The sequence below is a fragment of the Nyctereutes procyonoides genome, unplaced genomic scaffold (genome assembly GCF_905146905.1).
Source record: "Nyctereutes procyonoides isolate TBG_1078 unplaced genomic scaffold, NYPRO_anot_genome, whole genome shotgun sequence".
Taxonomy (NCBI): domain Eukaryota; kingdom Metazoa; phylum Chordata; class Mammalia; order Carnivora; family Canidae; genus Nyctereutes; species Nyctereutes procyonoides.
Window position 1 is genome coordinate 33,185,846 of NW_026575042.1, and position 13,653 is coordinate 33,199,498.

The window sequence follows — 13,653 nt, forward strand, 5'->3', positions numbered from 1 at the left end:
TCCCAGTCTGGGTACCTTTTGTGTATTTTCTTGTTTTATCAGATAAGCTAGGACTTGCCATACAGTTTTGAAAAGTAGTGGTGACAGGACATTTTTGCCTTGTACCTCATCTTAGTGGGAAAGCTTCTAGTTTTTCACCATTATGTATGATGTTAGCTGTAGATTTTTTGTTAGATGTTCTCTATCAAGTTGAGAAGTTGCCCTTGCATTCCTAGTTTACAGAGTTGTGTTTTGTTTTTTACTGTGAATGTTGGATTTTGTGAATGCCTTTTCTGTATCTACTGATATGTCCATGTGATTTTTCTTCTTTAGTCTGTTGGTGCAATGGATTTCATGAATTGATTTTCAAATGTTGAATCTGTTTACCTGTGATAAATCCCACTTGGAAGTGGTATATAATTATTTTTATAAAATTACTGATTTGCTAATATTTTTTTAGGTCTGTGTTTAAGAGAGACATCGGTCTGTTTCCTTGTAATGTTTTTTTTTTGGTTTTGGTAATAGTATAATCCTGGCCTCATAGAATGAGTTAGGAAGTATTCCCTCAGATTCTGTCTTCTGGGAGAGATTGTAGAGAATTGGTATAATTTCTTAAATGTTTTATAGAATTCACCAGTAAAACTTTCTGGGCTGAATTTTTTTTAAATCACGTAAGAAATTAAAAAATGGTATTACAAATCAAAAATATAATAAGGCTTTTGCATTTCCTCACATAGGTGACCTTTACAAGAGGTCTTTACTTCATACAGTTGTGTGGTACTCTCTAATATCATTTTAATTTCAACCTGAAGGATTCGCTTTACCATTTCTTGTAGGGCAGGCCTAATAGGGCAGGTAATGAACTCGTCAGCTTTTATTTGTGATGTCTTAATTTGTTCCTCATTTTTCAAGGACAGTTTGCCAAACATAGGGTTCTTGGTTGACAGTTTAATTCTTTCAGTGCTCTAAGTCATCCCATTGTCTTTTGGCCTCCATGGTTTTTCTTTTTTCTTTTTTTTTAAAAAGATTATATATTTATTTATTTATTTATTTATTTATTTATTTATTTATTTAGAGCGAAAGAGAGGCAGAGACACAGGCAGAGAGAACGAAAGAGAGGCAGAGACACAGGCAGAGAGAGAAGCAGGCTCCGTGCAGCGAGCCCGACGTGGGACTCGATCCTGTGGCTCCAGGATCACACCCTGGGCTGCAGGTGGCGCTAAACTGCTGTGCCACCGGGGCTGCCCCTCCATGGTTTTTCTACTTAGAAATCAATTGAAAATCTTACTGAGTATCTCTTGTATATGGTGAGTCACTTCTGTCTTGCTCCTTTCAAGGTTCTGTCCTTATCTTTTAATCATTTGATGATAATGTGGCTCAGTGAGGTCTGTTTGTGTTTATCCTCCTTAGTTTCTTAGATTTGTCTCTTCATGTGTTACATTAAATTTGGGAAGTTTTAGGACATTATTTCTTCAAATAGTCTCTGTCCTTTTTTTTCTTCCTCCTCCTCCTGGTATTACCTTGCTACATATGTTGGTTCAAATGATGGTATTTCATAGGTCCCTTAGTTTCTATTCACTTTTTTTTTTCTCTTTGCTTAGACTGGATAATTTAAATTATCTTCAGGTTTCCTGATCCTTTCTTCTGTTTTCTCAAATCTGCTATTGAACTCCTGTAGTGAATTTTAAAATTTCAATTATGGCAGTTTTCAGCCGCAGAATTTGTTTGGTTCCTTTTTATGATTTCTTTCTCTTTATTGATATTCTCATTTTGTTCATACATTGTTTTCCTGATTTTTAAAAATCTTTGTTCATGTTTTTCTTTTACTTCTTTGACTATATTTAAGACAGTTTTTTATTTTATCTTATTTTATTTTATTTTTTTATAAGATTTTATTTATTCATGAGAGACACAGAAAGAGAGACAGAGAGAGACAGCACAGACAGGGAGAAGCAGGTTCCATGCAGGAAGCCTGATGTGGGACTCGATCCTGGGACTCCAGGATCACACCCGGAGCCAAAGGCAGATGCTCAACCGCTGAGCCACCCAGGCATCCCAAGACAGTTATTTTAAAGTCTTTGTCTGGGGGTACCTGGGTGATTTAGCTGGTTAAACGTCTGCCTTCAGCTCAAGTCATGATCCCAGGATCCTGAGATCGAGCCCCAAGTTGGGCTCCCTTTTGTGCTCGCTCTCTTGCACTCTCTCTCACATAAATAAAATCTTTAAAAAAAAAAAAAAGTCTTTGTCTAGTAAGTTTAGTGTCTGGGCTTCCTCAGGGACATTGCTTGTTTGAGTAGCTATTTTCCAGTTTCTTTGTTAAGCCTTATTATTTTTTGTTGAAAACTAGATGTTTGAATATTATAATGTGGTAACTCGAAATCATATTCTTTTCCTTTTGTGGGTTTTGTTGTTGTTGATCATTGAATGCTGTAATAGTCCATTTGTCTAGTGACTTTTCCCAATTATTTTTTTAGACTACATTCCTTGCTGTATGTGGTCTTAGCTTGTATCCAGCTAGTGTTTTGGCAGAGAGATCCTTGAATACCAGCTGCTAAAACAGACAAACAAGAAAATACCTCTTCTAGTCTTTGAGAATTGGCTCTGTGCTGGAGCTCTCCTTCAGCATTTAGCCAGATTTAAACCGAACTTAGAGATCAGTCCAAGGTTAACTCTTAAGGTCTTCTTAGGTTATTTGTTTTGTAATGTGTTTTCATTTTCATTCATCTCAAAATATTTTCTAATTTCCTTTTCTCAGGTCTTTTCTGAGCATGCATCTGGTTCTAGGCATGCATGTCTATGTCTTTCTGAAATCCCCTGTATACACAGGTGTTCTTGAGTGCCCTCATTTCCCAAAGAAACTCAGTTTTTACATCCTAGGCCTTAGGTGATCTGAAGTGTAATCTTTTCCCCAGACATCTGTAGGTTTTGTTTTTGAGCAGTGTCTGCCACTTTTCTGGTCTGAGTGAGTTCCAAGCTAGGTGAAACAGATGCAGGTCAGTCTTTCAGACAAGGTAGAACAGACGTATGTGATAATTTGTGACTAAGATCTTCTTTGTTCTCTCTAGAACTAGAGAGAGTGTGGGGCAAGTGTAATTAAGAACACCAACAAGTCTTTCCTACTATTTTTAAGTTGCCTTTTTCTTTTCTTTTTTTTTAAGATTTTATTTATTTATTTATTTGACACACACAGAGAGAGAGAGAGAGAGAGAGATAGTGCACAAGCAGGGGGAGCAGCAGAGGGAAAGTTTAGAACCCCACTGAGCAGGGAGCACGATGTGGGGCTTGATCCCAGGACCCCAGGATCATGACCTGAGCCAAAGGCAGACGCTTAATTGACTGAGCCACCCAGGCACCCCTCTTCTTTCTTTTTTTTAAGTAGGCTATCCACGCCCGTTGTGGGGCTTGAACTCATGCTCTGGAGATCAAGAGTCAGATGCTTTATTGCCTGAGCCCCCCCAGGCACCCATTAAGTTGCCTTTTCCTTGATTTTGCTTTCTTTTTATTGTTGTAAACGTTCACTTATTCCAGAGTTTCTGCTTGTTTTGTGATGTTTCTTTTGGAGGATAGGAGCTTGGAGCTGCCCACCCCACCATTTTGTTGTTTAGAAAACGTGTATAAAGTCAGCAATTCACACATATTGAAAATGCATTTTGTTCCTCCAATAAGTTCTTAACTGCTCATATATCCCTTTAGTTTCTCCTTTGAGCTGTGTCAGTCCCTGGCATGGATTTCACATGATTTCTTGTGTCTGTTTTAAGATCTTTCTCATCCCATGACTACCTCTGCAGGTACTATGTTCTATAGCACAGGTTGACTTTTATAAGCTCACTTTTTAAGAAACTGCTTGTCTTATCCTGGAAATTTTCTCTATAGATATCTAGGATGTCTATCCCAGGGGCCCTCCTCAGCTCTGGCTGGAGTCTCAACACTTGATTCCATTGTGGTTCCTTGACTTCTCTTTTTCTTGGCTTAAAAATTCTTTGCGATGTTTATGGAGTGGTAAGATGTGGAAGTTCAGCAGGTTACTGCTTTTTTGAAGAAAGTTTCATTTTATTGACTTATTCATTCCCTAACCATTACTAAAGGCAGCTTCAGAGGCTCAGATAAGGAGCTTCTGTGTTCTGGTTCTCATTTTTTCTTGTAGGAATTAGCCATGGTTCCTGGTCACTCTCTGGGTGCCAGGTTCTCTGTATAGCCCTAGGACTAGGCCTAAAATGTGAAGACCAGGCCTCTGGACCTGAAGCCCATTGCGTGGCAGCTCAGGACAGCAGGTTTTCCACGTCTGTGTTCATTTCCCCAGTGATTGCATCTTGTTTTGCTTGTCAGTGCTCATCTTTCTTTTCAGTATGATTTTGAGTGTAGCCTCTGGGTACTTTTTGCAGTTTCTTAATTTAGAATTGTTTTTTTTTTTTCTGGGACTTTCACTCAGATTCTTTATTTCAGGTCATTAACATAGATTTTGAGTAGAGTGGAGGGAAGGGAGATTTAAAACATTGTTCTTATATTGAGCTATAATTTACACATAGTAAAATGTACAGTTTTCAAATGCTCATTTTGATAGGTTTTAACAGTTTGACAATTTTATATAACCTTGTTATCATCGTCCAGAACAAAATATAGAACCTTTCTGTCATTTCAGAAAATGCATTTACCAAGAGGGAAATTTTGCCAATTTTTTCTTTTCTGAGTTCTTTCTTTTTCGATGACTTCTTCCTTTTTTTTTTTTTTTTAATTTAAATTCAATTTGCCAACATTGATGATCTCTAGCATTCTTTATACATTTTGGCTGTGAGTCCTTTGTCAGATATGTGTATTGCAAGTAGTCTTTTCCTGATTAGTGACTTGCTTATTCGGTAAATTAATGGTGTCTTTTGACTCACATTATTTTAAACATTTAATGAAGCACCATTTATCAGTGTTTATATGATTAATGCTTTTTTGTCCTTTTCAACAAATCTTGCCTACTACAGGTTGCAAAGATAGTTCAATATTATTTCTTAGTTTTATAGTTCTGGGTTTTATATGAAGGTCTGTAATCTATTTTGAATTGACTTTTGTGTATAGTTTAGAGTGAAACAGTCAAATTTCATGATTGTGTGTGTGTTTTAATACAGGTAGTTAATTGTCTCATCACCATTTTTTTTTTAAGATTTTATTTATTTATGATAGAGAGAGAGAGAGGCAAGCTCCATGCCGGGAGCCCGACGTGGGACTCCATCCCGGGGCTCCAGGATCACGCCCTGGGCCAAAGACAGGCGCTAAACCGCTGAGCCACCCAGGGATCCCCTCATCATCATTTGTTGAGAAGACTTCCTTTCCGCACTGAATTGTTTTGATCTAAAATCAGTTGTGTGGTTCTATTTCTTCACAATCTATCCTGTTTCATCATTTTATCTACCTTTATGCCTGTGCCATATTGCCTTGATTATTGTAGCCTTATAGTTCTCAGTAGTTCTCAACTTGGCACTTTCAGGATCCTGGAGACATTTGACAACGTTGGAAACATTTTTGGTTGTCACAGGTGTGGATTCTGGAGGGAGTGTGTTCTACTGGCATCTATTGGGTGGAGGCCATAGATGATGTTTAACATCTTACACACACAAGACAAACCCCTACAATGAAGAATTATCCAGTCCAAAATGTTGATAGTGCTGAGGTTGAGAAACCATGTCTAATAAGTAAATTTTGAAAAGTCAAAGTGTAAGTCTAACAATTAAAAAAAAAAACACACAAAACTATTTTAACTGTTCTGTCTCCTTTGTATTACCATATGAATTTTAGAATATGCTTATCAATTTCTGTAAGAGAATATCTATGATATTGGTAGTAAAATTTTGCTTGAAAATATAGGTCTGTTTAGTATGCTAGCTTAGTAGACTTTAAATCTAAGATAATTAAATAATATATATAGTTAAAATTGAATAAAACTAGAAACTTAGTTTCTCAGTTGTACTGGCTGTATTACAAGTGTTTAATAGCGGTAGTGGCTACCATGTCAAATAGTGCAGTTGGAGAACATTCATAGAAAGTTCTTTTGGCCAGCAGTGGTGTAGATCACTTTGGGAATTTATCCATTCTTCTGATCCATGAGTGTATAAGGGTTTTTATTTTTTTAATAGATTCTCTATCAGATTATGAAAATCCCACTGTACTAGTTTGCTGCTAGTTTTTTTTTTTAAAGATTTATTTATTTTAGAGAGAGAGTGTGTGAGTTGAAGGAGGAATAGAGGGGGAAGGAGAGAGAATCTCAAGCAGACTCCACTCTCAGTGTGGAGCCAACAAGGTGCTTGATCTTATACCCCGGACGGAGATCATGACCTCAGCTGAAACCAAGAGTTGGATGCTTAACTGACTGAGCCACCTAGGTATCCCACTACAATTTTTGAGTTATGGTTGAATATTGAATGTTAGGTTTCTCTGTTGAGAAGACTACATGGTTTTTCTCTTCTATTTAGTGTAGTTTTCATTGGTTTTCATAAGTTAGATCAACCTTGACTTCTTGAGATAAACCCCATTTATTTGGTCAGAAGGCATTCATGTTTTTATACATGGCTGGATCTGACATGGTAATATCTTCGGAATTTTTGCATCTATGTTCATGAGGGATTTTGGTCTGTATTCTTCTCTTAAGATGATTTTATCTTATTTTGGTATGAGGGTAATGTGGCTTCATACAGTGTGTTGGGAGCTATTCTAGGAGAGAAGATACACTAATAACTGAGCTCTTACTCTTGTGCCACTTTAGAGATGCCATCTCCTTTAATCCTTACAACTATGGTAGAGGGTAGTAATATCCCAACTTTGCAGGTGAGGAACCTTAGGCTCAGAAAGGTAGTTATTTCCCAAGGGCATGTAAGTATAACTGCTGAAGCCAGAATCTGATTCAAAGCTACAGAGAGTCTCTAAGAGCAGCCCTTGAATGATATACCTCCTTCTACTGGTTCCATGAGGGCGAGTTGGGTTGTTCCCCTGGTGGCAGCAGTCCTTCAGTTTATGAGGCAGAGTCTTGCTGCCTGTAATAGGTTGTGCTCCCAGCAAAGAGCTGAGACCACTCCTGGACCCTCTTTGGCCCATGCCAGGTGGGTTCTCCTGTTTTTCCTGGAGTGTAACAGTTCCCCTTTACATTCCTGGATGAGAAGACTTTGATACCTCCATAAAAATCAGCCCTGGATGGTTGCTGAGGGCACATTCCATGTGGGTGGAACTAAAAATTGCCCTGAAGCTCTCAGCATGGACAATCTCTCTCATTCTAGGATGTTTGGATATTAATTCATCTGTGAAAGGGGCTCGTTTTGTCCGATTCTGTGATGCATTCAATATTCCACTCATCACTTTTGTTGATGTCCCTGGCTTCCTGCCTGGTAAGTCACTGACAGAAGTGGGGGCTAAGGGAAATGGTTTTGCCCAGTGAGACACCCACTTTATTTAGAAGTTTTCTTGCAAAATTCTCTAAGGATTTGTGACATCTCTGTATTCTAGGTGTATTTGGAAGATGGGCCTCTCGGGTTGAGGGTGGCTCTCTCCTGGCCTTCTGGGGAGCAGGGGAATACCTCATAGCTGAGAGTGGCAGTCAAACTTCGTGAGGACTTTTGTATCTAGTAACTCTTCCTCATGACCTAGGCACAGCGCAGGAATATGGGGGCATCATCCGACATGGCGCCAAGCTTCTCTACGCATTTGCTGAAGCAACTGTGCCCAAAGTCACAGTCATCACCAGGAAGGTGAGGAACTTGTACCAGAGGCTGTGAGCCCACTCCTAGCAGCATAGCCATGTTTGGAGGTCTGGCCAAGAGTTTCAGGAGGGCTAGGAAGAGGAGTACACCTTGCTAGCCCTTAAAAAGATCTTTCGAGGATAGCATTTACAGCCCTATAGACACACCCTGCAGATACATTGGGTCATTTCTGGGAACTGAAAGCATCAGTGGGGAAAAAGCCAGGAAAAACCGTTCACGTTAACTGTGAAAGGCCTCTGGGTTGTGTCTAGGTATTCTCTGAGGCCAGGAAGCCTGAGCAGAGACATTGGGCCTTCAGTTTCTTTTTTGTCCTCATTTCACTTGGCCTTCTAGGATGTTTCAGGGACAGATCTGTTTGATTCAGGCTCTAACATTCAGTATTTGGGTCTGTTCTAGGCCTATGGTGGTGCTTATGATGTCATGAGCTCCAAGCACCTTTGTGGTGACATCAACTATGCCTGGCCTACAGCAGAAATCGCAGTGATGGGAGCAAAGGTGAGGCCCTCTAGCTGGTACCAGACTCTCCCAGCAGGAGCTCATAGGTGGCAAATGTTGGAGAGAGGCCAGGATTACAGAGAGTTGGAGCCTTAACTTTGGGAAGTCTCCCACCGTGAGCCCCAGGGACAGCTCTGGCTCCTGTCCTGCACTGTCACTTCAGACACATGCTGGTATCTTCATGATAAGTGTGGGAGGGCCCCTGAAGGGGATTTGATGTTATCAGTAAAGGGGAAAGGGTTGAGTCAGCTGAACTAGCCTTTGGGAGGATTGGACATTCCCTGTAACTCCATCTCATCTCCAATGGAGGGCCCTAGAGCCATTCCTTTTAGCCTATAAAATTTGAACTATAGTTCTGACCCTGGTGACTTTGGGCAAGGTATAGCAGTCCACCCTTATCCATAGGGGATGTGCTCCAGCACTCTCAGTGGAGGCCTGAAACCAGAATACCCAACCTTATGTGTGCTGTCTTTTCATATGCATACATACTTACGATAAAGTTTAATTTATAAATGAGGCACAGTAAAAGATTAATAGAATGATGATAATATGCTGTAATAAAAGTTGTGTGAATGTGCTCTTTCTCTGATAATATCTTATTGTACTCACCCTTCTTGTGATGTGAGATAATAAGATGAAGTGAGGTGAAGAGCACAGGCATTGATGTCAGATGGAGGTTCACCCATCTGCTTCTGGAGTGTGATAACTGAAGCTGCAAATGAGCGGGGACTATTGTACTTCCTGTTTCTTAGCCTGATCCCCACTCCTTTCCTGCTTTGAAACAGCTATTGGGATTGCACCAGGTAACTCCCTTGACTCTTCCCATAGCTGACTTTTAGGGCTTCTGAGGTCAGGACTCATATTTTAGTTTCCAGTGTTTCTACATTTGCAGTTCAGTCTGCCCGCCTGTGGCCACTGAATTGTGTACTCAGGATAAGAAAAAAAAGCAAACAGCATTTTGCTTCCCTTGATGCAGGGAACCAGATTTAACAGTGGAAAAAGAGGCCAAACATCTCGGTCTCGAAGAAGGATAGATGCAAGTGGAAGGAGTAGGATGGAATGTGGGGACACAAGCTGCTTACTGGCTTTGCCTGAGCTGCCTGTCATTGGGCTCACAGCTGAACATCCCATCACGTCCCGTGGCTTCATGACAGTTGACCCCAGCAGTGCTTACCTCTGTGCCCTGGCACCTGGTGCTGGCACTTCTCCCCAGGGCACTTTGATTTACCACAGAGTTCACGACCACACACTGTGGTAGTGAGTTGCAGGAGGTCTGCCCGGTTGGGATTGTCAGTTGAGTTTGACATTAACCTCTCTCGTGACAGGGTGCTGTGGAGATCATCTTCAAAGGGCACGAGGACGTGGCAGCTGCTCAAGCAGAGTACATTGAGAAGTTTGCCAACCCCTTTCCTGCTGCGGTGAGAGGTAGGAACTGGGGGTGGGGGTGGGGGCAGCAGGGTCATTCACTGGGTCACTTGCTCATTCTTGTATTCCGCAGAGTCTCTTATAACTGCCCTTTGCCCTGACAGTCGAATCCGCAGACAAGTGAGGGGTGGGAATGTCCTGGGCGGTCATCACTTAGGGACCATATGTGCACTGCTCTGGTGACCAAGATAAAAACAGCATCGCTGAAATGGTTGAATTTCTTAGTGTTGTTCCAGGCACCTAAATATCGTGTAAAAACCCAGCCACCTTTTGTTTTGCTCATGTTTCTGAGGGTCATCAATGTGGACTGGGCTCAGTTAGGTGGTTCTTCTGCTGGTCTTGCTGGGACCAATCATGCAAAGACAGTCAGTTGGTAGTTTGGGGCTGGATAGTCCAAGATGGCTTCACTTATGTGGCTGCTGTTGGCTGTCTGCTGGACTTTCTGCACATGGGTCCTTATTCTTAAGGAGGCTGCTCCACACTTGGTGGTGTCCTGAGGGCAGCAAGAGGGTGGGGGGGCAGGCTGCAAGGCACCTTGAGACCTAGGTTTGGAAATTGCAGTGTCACTTTTACCACATTCTGTTGGCCAAAGCAAGTCACGAGGCCAAGTGAGGACATTTAATCCTTGATGGGAGGAGAGGTGAAATTACATTGCAGAAGGACTTGTGTTACAGGGATAGGAGGAAGTGTAGTGATTTTTGAAAATACAAATGTATTTTTCTAAATTTTTGTTTTCTGTTGAAATCTGGTCCCCTCCCTGCCAAGATGAAGTCATATTCTTGCCAAGTGCTCCTAGGCCAGAAATTGGGGCCCTGCCAGAGGAACAGGGATGCTCCTAGGATGCAGGGGAAGGCTCACTGGGCCCACGCCCCGTAACTTGGGTTCCTGCTCACACTATCGACCCTAGAGATGGTGCCCAGTCTTAGCACAGATTGGGTGCTGGCATTATCTGGGGATGCCGATGATCTACTTCCTTTTCTGTGCTTCACCAGGATTTGTGGATGACATCATCCAGCCTTCCTCTACACGAGCCCGAATCTGCCGTGACTTGGATGTCTTGGCCAGCAAGAAGGTACAGCGCCCTTGGAGGAAACATGCAAATATTCCATTGTAAACAGATTAAAGGAAAATAAACCAAGAGCCAATTACTGCCTGGCCATTCATACCCATTCCTGCCTTTTGCAATCATGATACCTGGAATTCTAAACCAGTAATAACTTGAAATGGCTGTTTATTAAATTCTACAAAGATTTCATGTATGCCTTACTGTAAAATTATTTGCTTTATTAAAAACTTGTTTTAACCAGTATTTTTTTTAGCACAAAGTTCATTTTTTTATAGTAAAAATCTGAAAAATCAAGAAGATAATACATATAGTAATAGAGTACTGATACTTAAAGCTGACCCTTATTTGACACCTGTGTATCTTTTCCTTTTTCCCCCCAATAATTGTTTTCTCTGTAGGTGAGATGATGGGCTTTTAGGGCAAAGTACTTACCATTTAGGCTTCAGTTTCCTTTTTTTTTTTTTTTTGATTTATTTATTCATGAAAGACAGGAGAAGCACAGACACAGGCAGAGGGAGAAGCAGGCTCCATGCAGGGAGCCTGATGTGGGACTCGATCCCAAATCCTGGGATTACTCCCTGAGCCAAAGGCAGGTGTTCAACTGCTGAGCCACCCGGGCATCCCAATTCCCTTACTTTTAAATAATATTTAATAATGTGAAAAAAAAATAATGTGCTCTTAGTTTCTCTAGGAACTGTTGAGGATTAAATGAGACATTTACAGTTATGTCTGGCAAAGTAGATGCTCAGTAAGGTATAGTACCCTATATTAAGTGCTTTTCAGAAATGTGTTCACATTTTTAAAAACTTATTTTGAAAAATTTCAAACCTATAGAAATGTTGCAAGAGTATGCTATTTTTACACCTTCACTTAGATTTTCTAGTTAATTTTTCTATATTTGGTGCATCTCTTCCATAAATATATAACTATTATTATTTTTATTGACCCACTTGCGAGTAATTTGCAGAATCATGACCCTTTATCCCCGGTACCACTAAACATCAGTGTTTATTTCCTAGGAAACAAGGGTCATTGTCCTACAGTCTTTTATTACATTGACATTTGGAAGAATGGTTGCCACTTATCTTGTAGAATTATCTCTTCATTTGGGTTTGTCTGATTGTTTTCAGATGTTCGGATCTAGGTAAGTGTAAGACACAATAATGAGTCATGTATCACATTAGGAAGCATCCTATGCTAGTTTTTCTCATTATAGATGACATTGTTGTCAACAAACTTTCACCTAGTACTTTTAGTGTCCATTGATGATTCTTGCCTCAATCAGCTATCCTGTGTGGATTCTAAAATGTTGCATTTTTAACCCTATCATTATGTCTGCATTTGTTAGTTGTTACTTTTCTGAAAGAACTTTTTTTCTGTTTTAATTTTTTAGTATCTGTTTAGATTCATGGATTCATTTTTTTAAAAACAGTTTTTCCTGAAATAGCTTTTCTTACTATGCTGTCACTCTGTCAAATTTTCAGACACACATTATACTAGTTACATTTTTTTTCCTTCCTGCACCATCCCAACTCCACCCCCAAGAGATGAGATTGGGGAGCATATAGTAGTTGAAGTCTGGTATATAGTAGGTGTTTCATAAATGTTTATTTTACTGAATGAATACATCAAAGCAAGAAAAAGCAGAGACATGGATTCTTTTAAAATTTACAGTGTTAACTTATTTTGACACTTAAAATTTCAATGGGAGCTTCTTTAAAGTTGGCTCTTTGATCCTTTTGATACGTCCCAATAGTTTTTGGCACACTTCCTTATTTTTTTTGACACAGAATAATTTACCAGGCTCATCATCTATTTTCCTTGCCCAGCCTGGTTTCTCCCCAGTCCTGGTTTATTTTAATAGATGTCATATAGAAGCTAAAATTGGCAGATGTTCACATTTATGCTGGGGTGTCATTGCTTTTTGGTATTTTCAGGAGACTAGGAAATATACAAATTTGTGAACATGTGTATATATTATATATGTTCAAAATCATGACTTCATATTGAAACTTTTAATTCTAATCCAACATACAGGTGGTTCTTTGCTTTCCCCTATTCTATATTTATGGATTTCTTCTCTCACAGTGATAAAACTGGCTCCCATTATCTTCAAAATAATTTACTCATATGCTCAATCCTACACTAAATACAAAAGTTTGAGAACTTTTTTTTTTGTTGTTTTTTTTTAAGATTTATTCATGAGAAAGAGAGAGGCAGAGACACAGGCAGAAGGAGAAGCAGGCTCCATGCAGGGAGCCCGATGTGGGACTCCAGGATCACGCCCTGAGCTAAAGGCAGACACTCAACTGCTGAGCCACCCAGGCGTCCCAAGTTTGAGAACTTTAGAAGTTCAAGACTCCTTTGTTTGTGGGCCACTGTAGATCTCCGCCCCCATCTTTGTTGACTTAATGCTTTATGCATTCAGCAAAATAAAGTTATACTAGAGGGGAGCCCGGGTGGCTTAGCGGTTTAGTGCTGCCTTCAGCCCAGGGCCTGGTCCTGGAGACCCGGGATCGAGTCCCATATCGGGCTCCCTGCATGGAGCCTGCTTCTCCCTCTGCCTGTATCTCTGCGTCTATCGCCCTGTGTGTCTCATGAATAAAGAAATAAAATCTTTAAAAAAGAAAAGTTATACTAGAAATGGAGATTTTACGTGCTTTCAGCATAAAGGTCAACTACAGAGTGCCACTTCAGAGTGCCCCATAGGGTGTGCTTTTCTCTGTGGTGAGAGCCCTAGGTCCTCTCACTACTGACTTTCCCTTGTCCCAGATCCTTAGCTCCAAAGGAGCTTGAATGTTCTTTCAAGGTCAACTTAAGTCAGTATGTGACTGTTGTCTACCTTTCCCATTTCTACCAGCCACCCCATCATTCCAGGTAGCCAGACTTATAGCCTTAGTTACTTTTTCTTGGATGTCTCTCTTCCCTCTCCAGGTGATTGTGAATCTCCCATTC

General features: G+C 40.4%; 1 protein-coding gene across 1 annotated transcript in view; it reads left to right on the plus strand.

The window, feature by feature from the left end:
• PCCB (propionyl-CoA carboxylase subunit beta) overlaps nt 1–10,941 on the plus strand; it is a 96,606-nt gene extending 85,665 nt beyond the window's left edge. Inside the window, exons 11-15 of the mRNA XM_055321657.1 lie at nt 7,233–7,340; nt 7,600–7,700; nt 8,109–8,207; nt 9,533–9,632; nt 10,625–10,941. Of these exons, the coding sequence (XP_055177632.1) occupies nt 7,233–7,340; nt 7,600–7,700; nt 8,109–8,207; nt 9,533–9,632; nt 10,625–10,746 (530 nt within the window). The 3' untranslated portion in view covers nt 10,747–10,941. The remainder of the gene's footprint in view (nt 1–7,232; nt 7,341–7,599; nt 7,701–8,108; nt 8,208–9,532; nt 9,633–10,624) is intronic.
• The last annotated feature ends 2,712 nt before the right edge of the window (nt 10,942–13,653 follow it).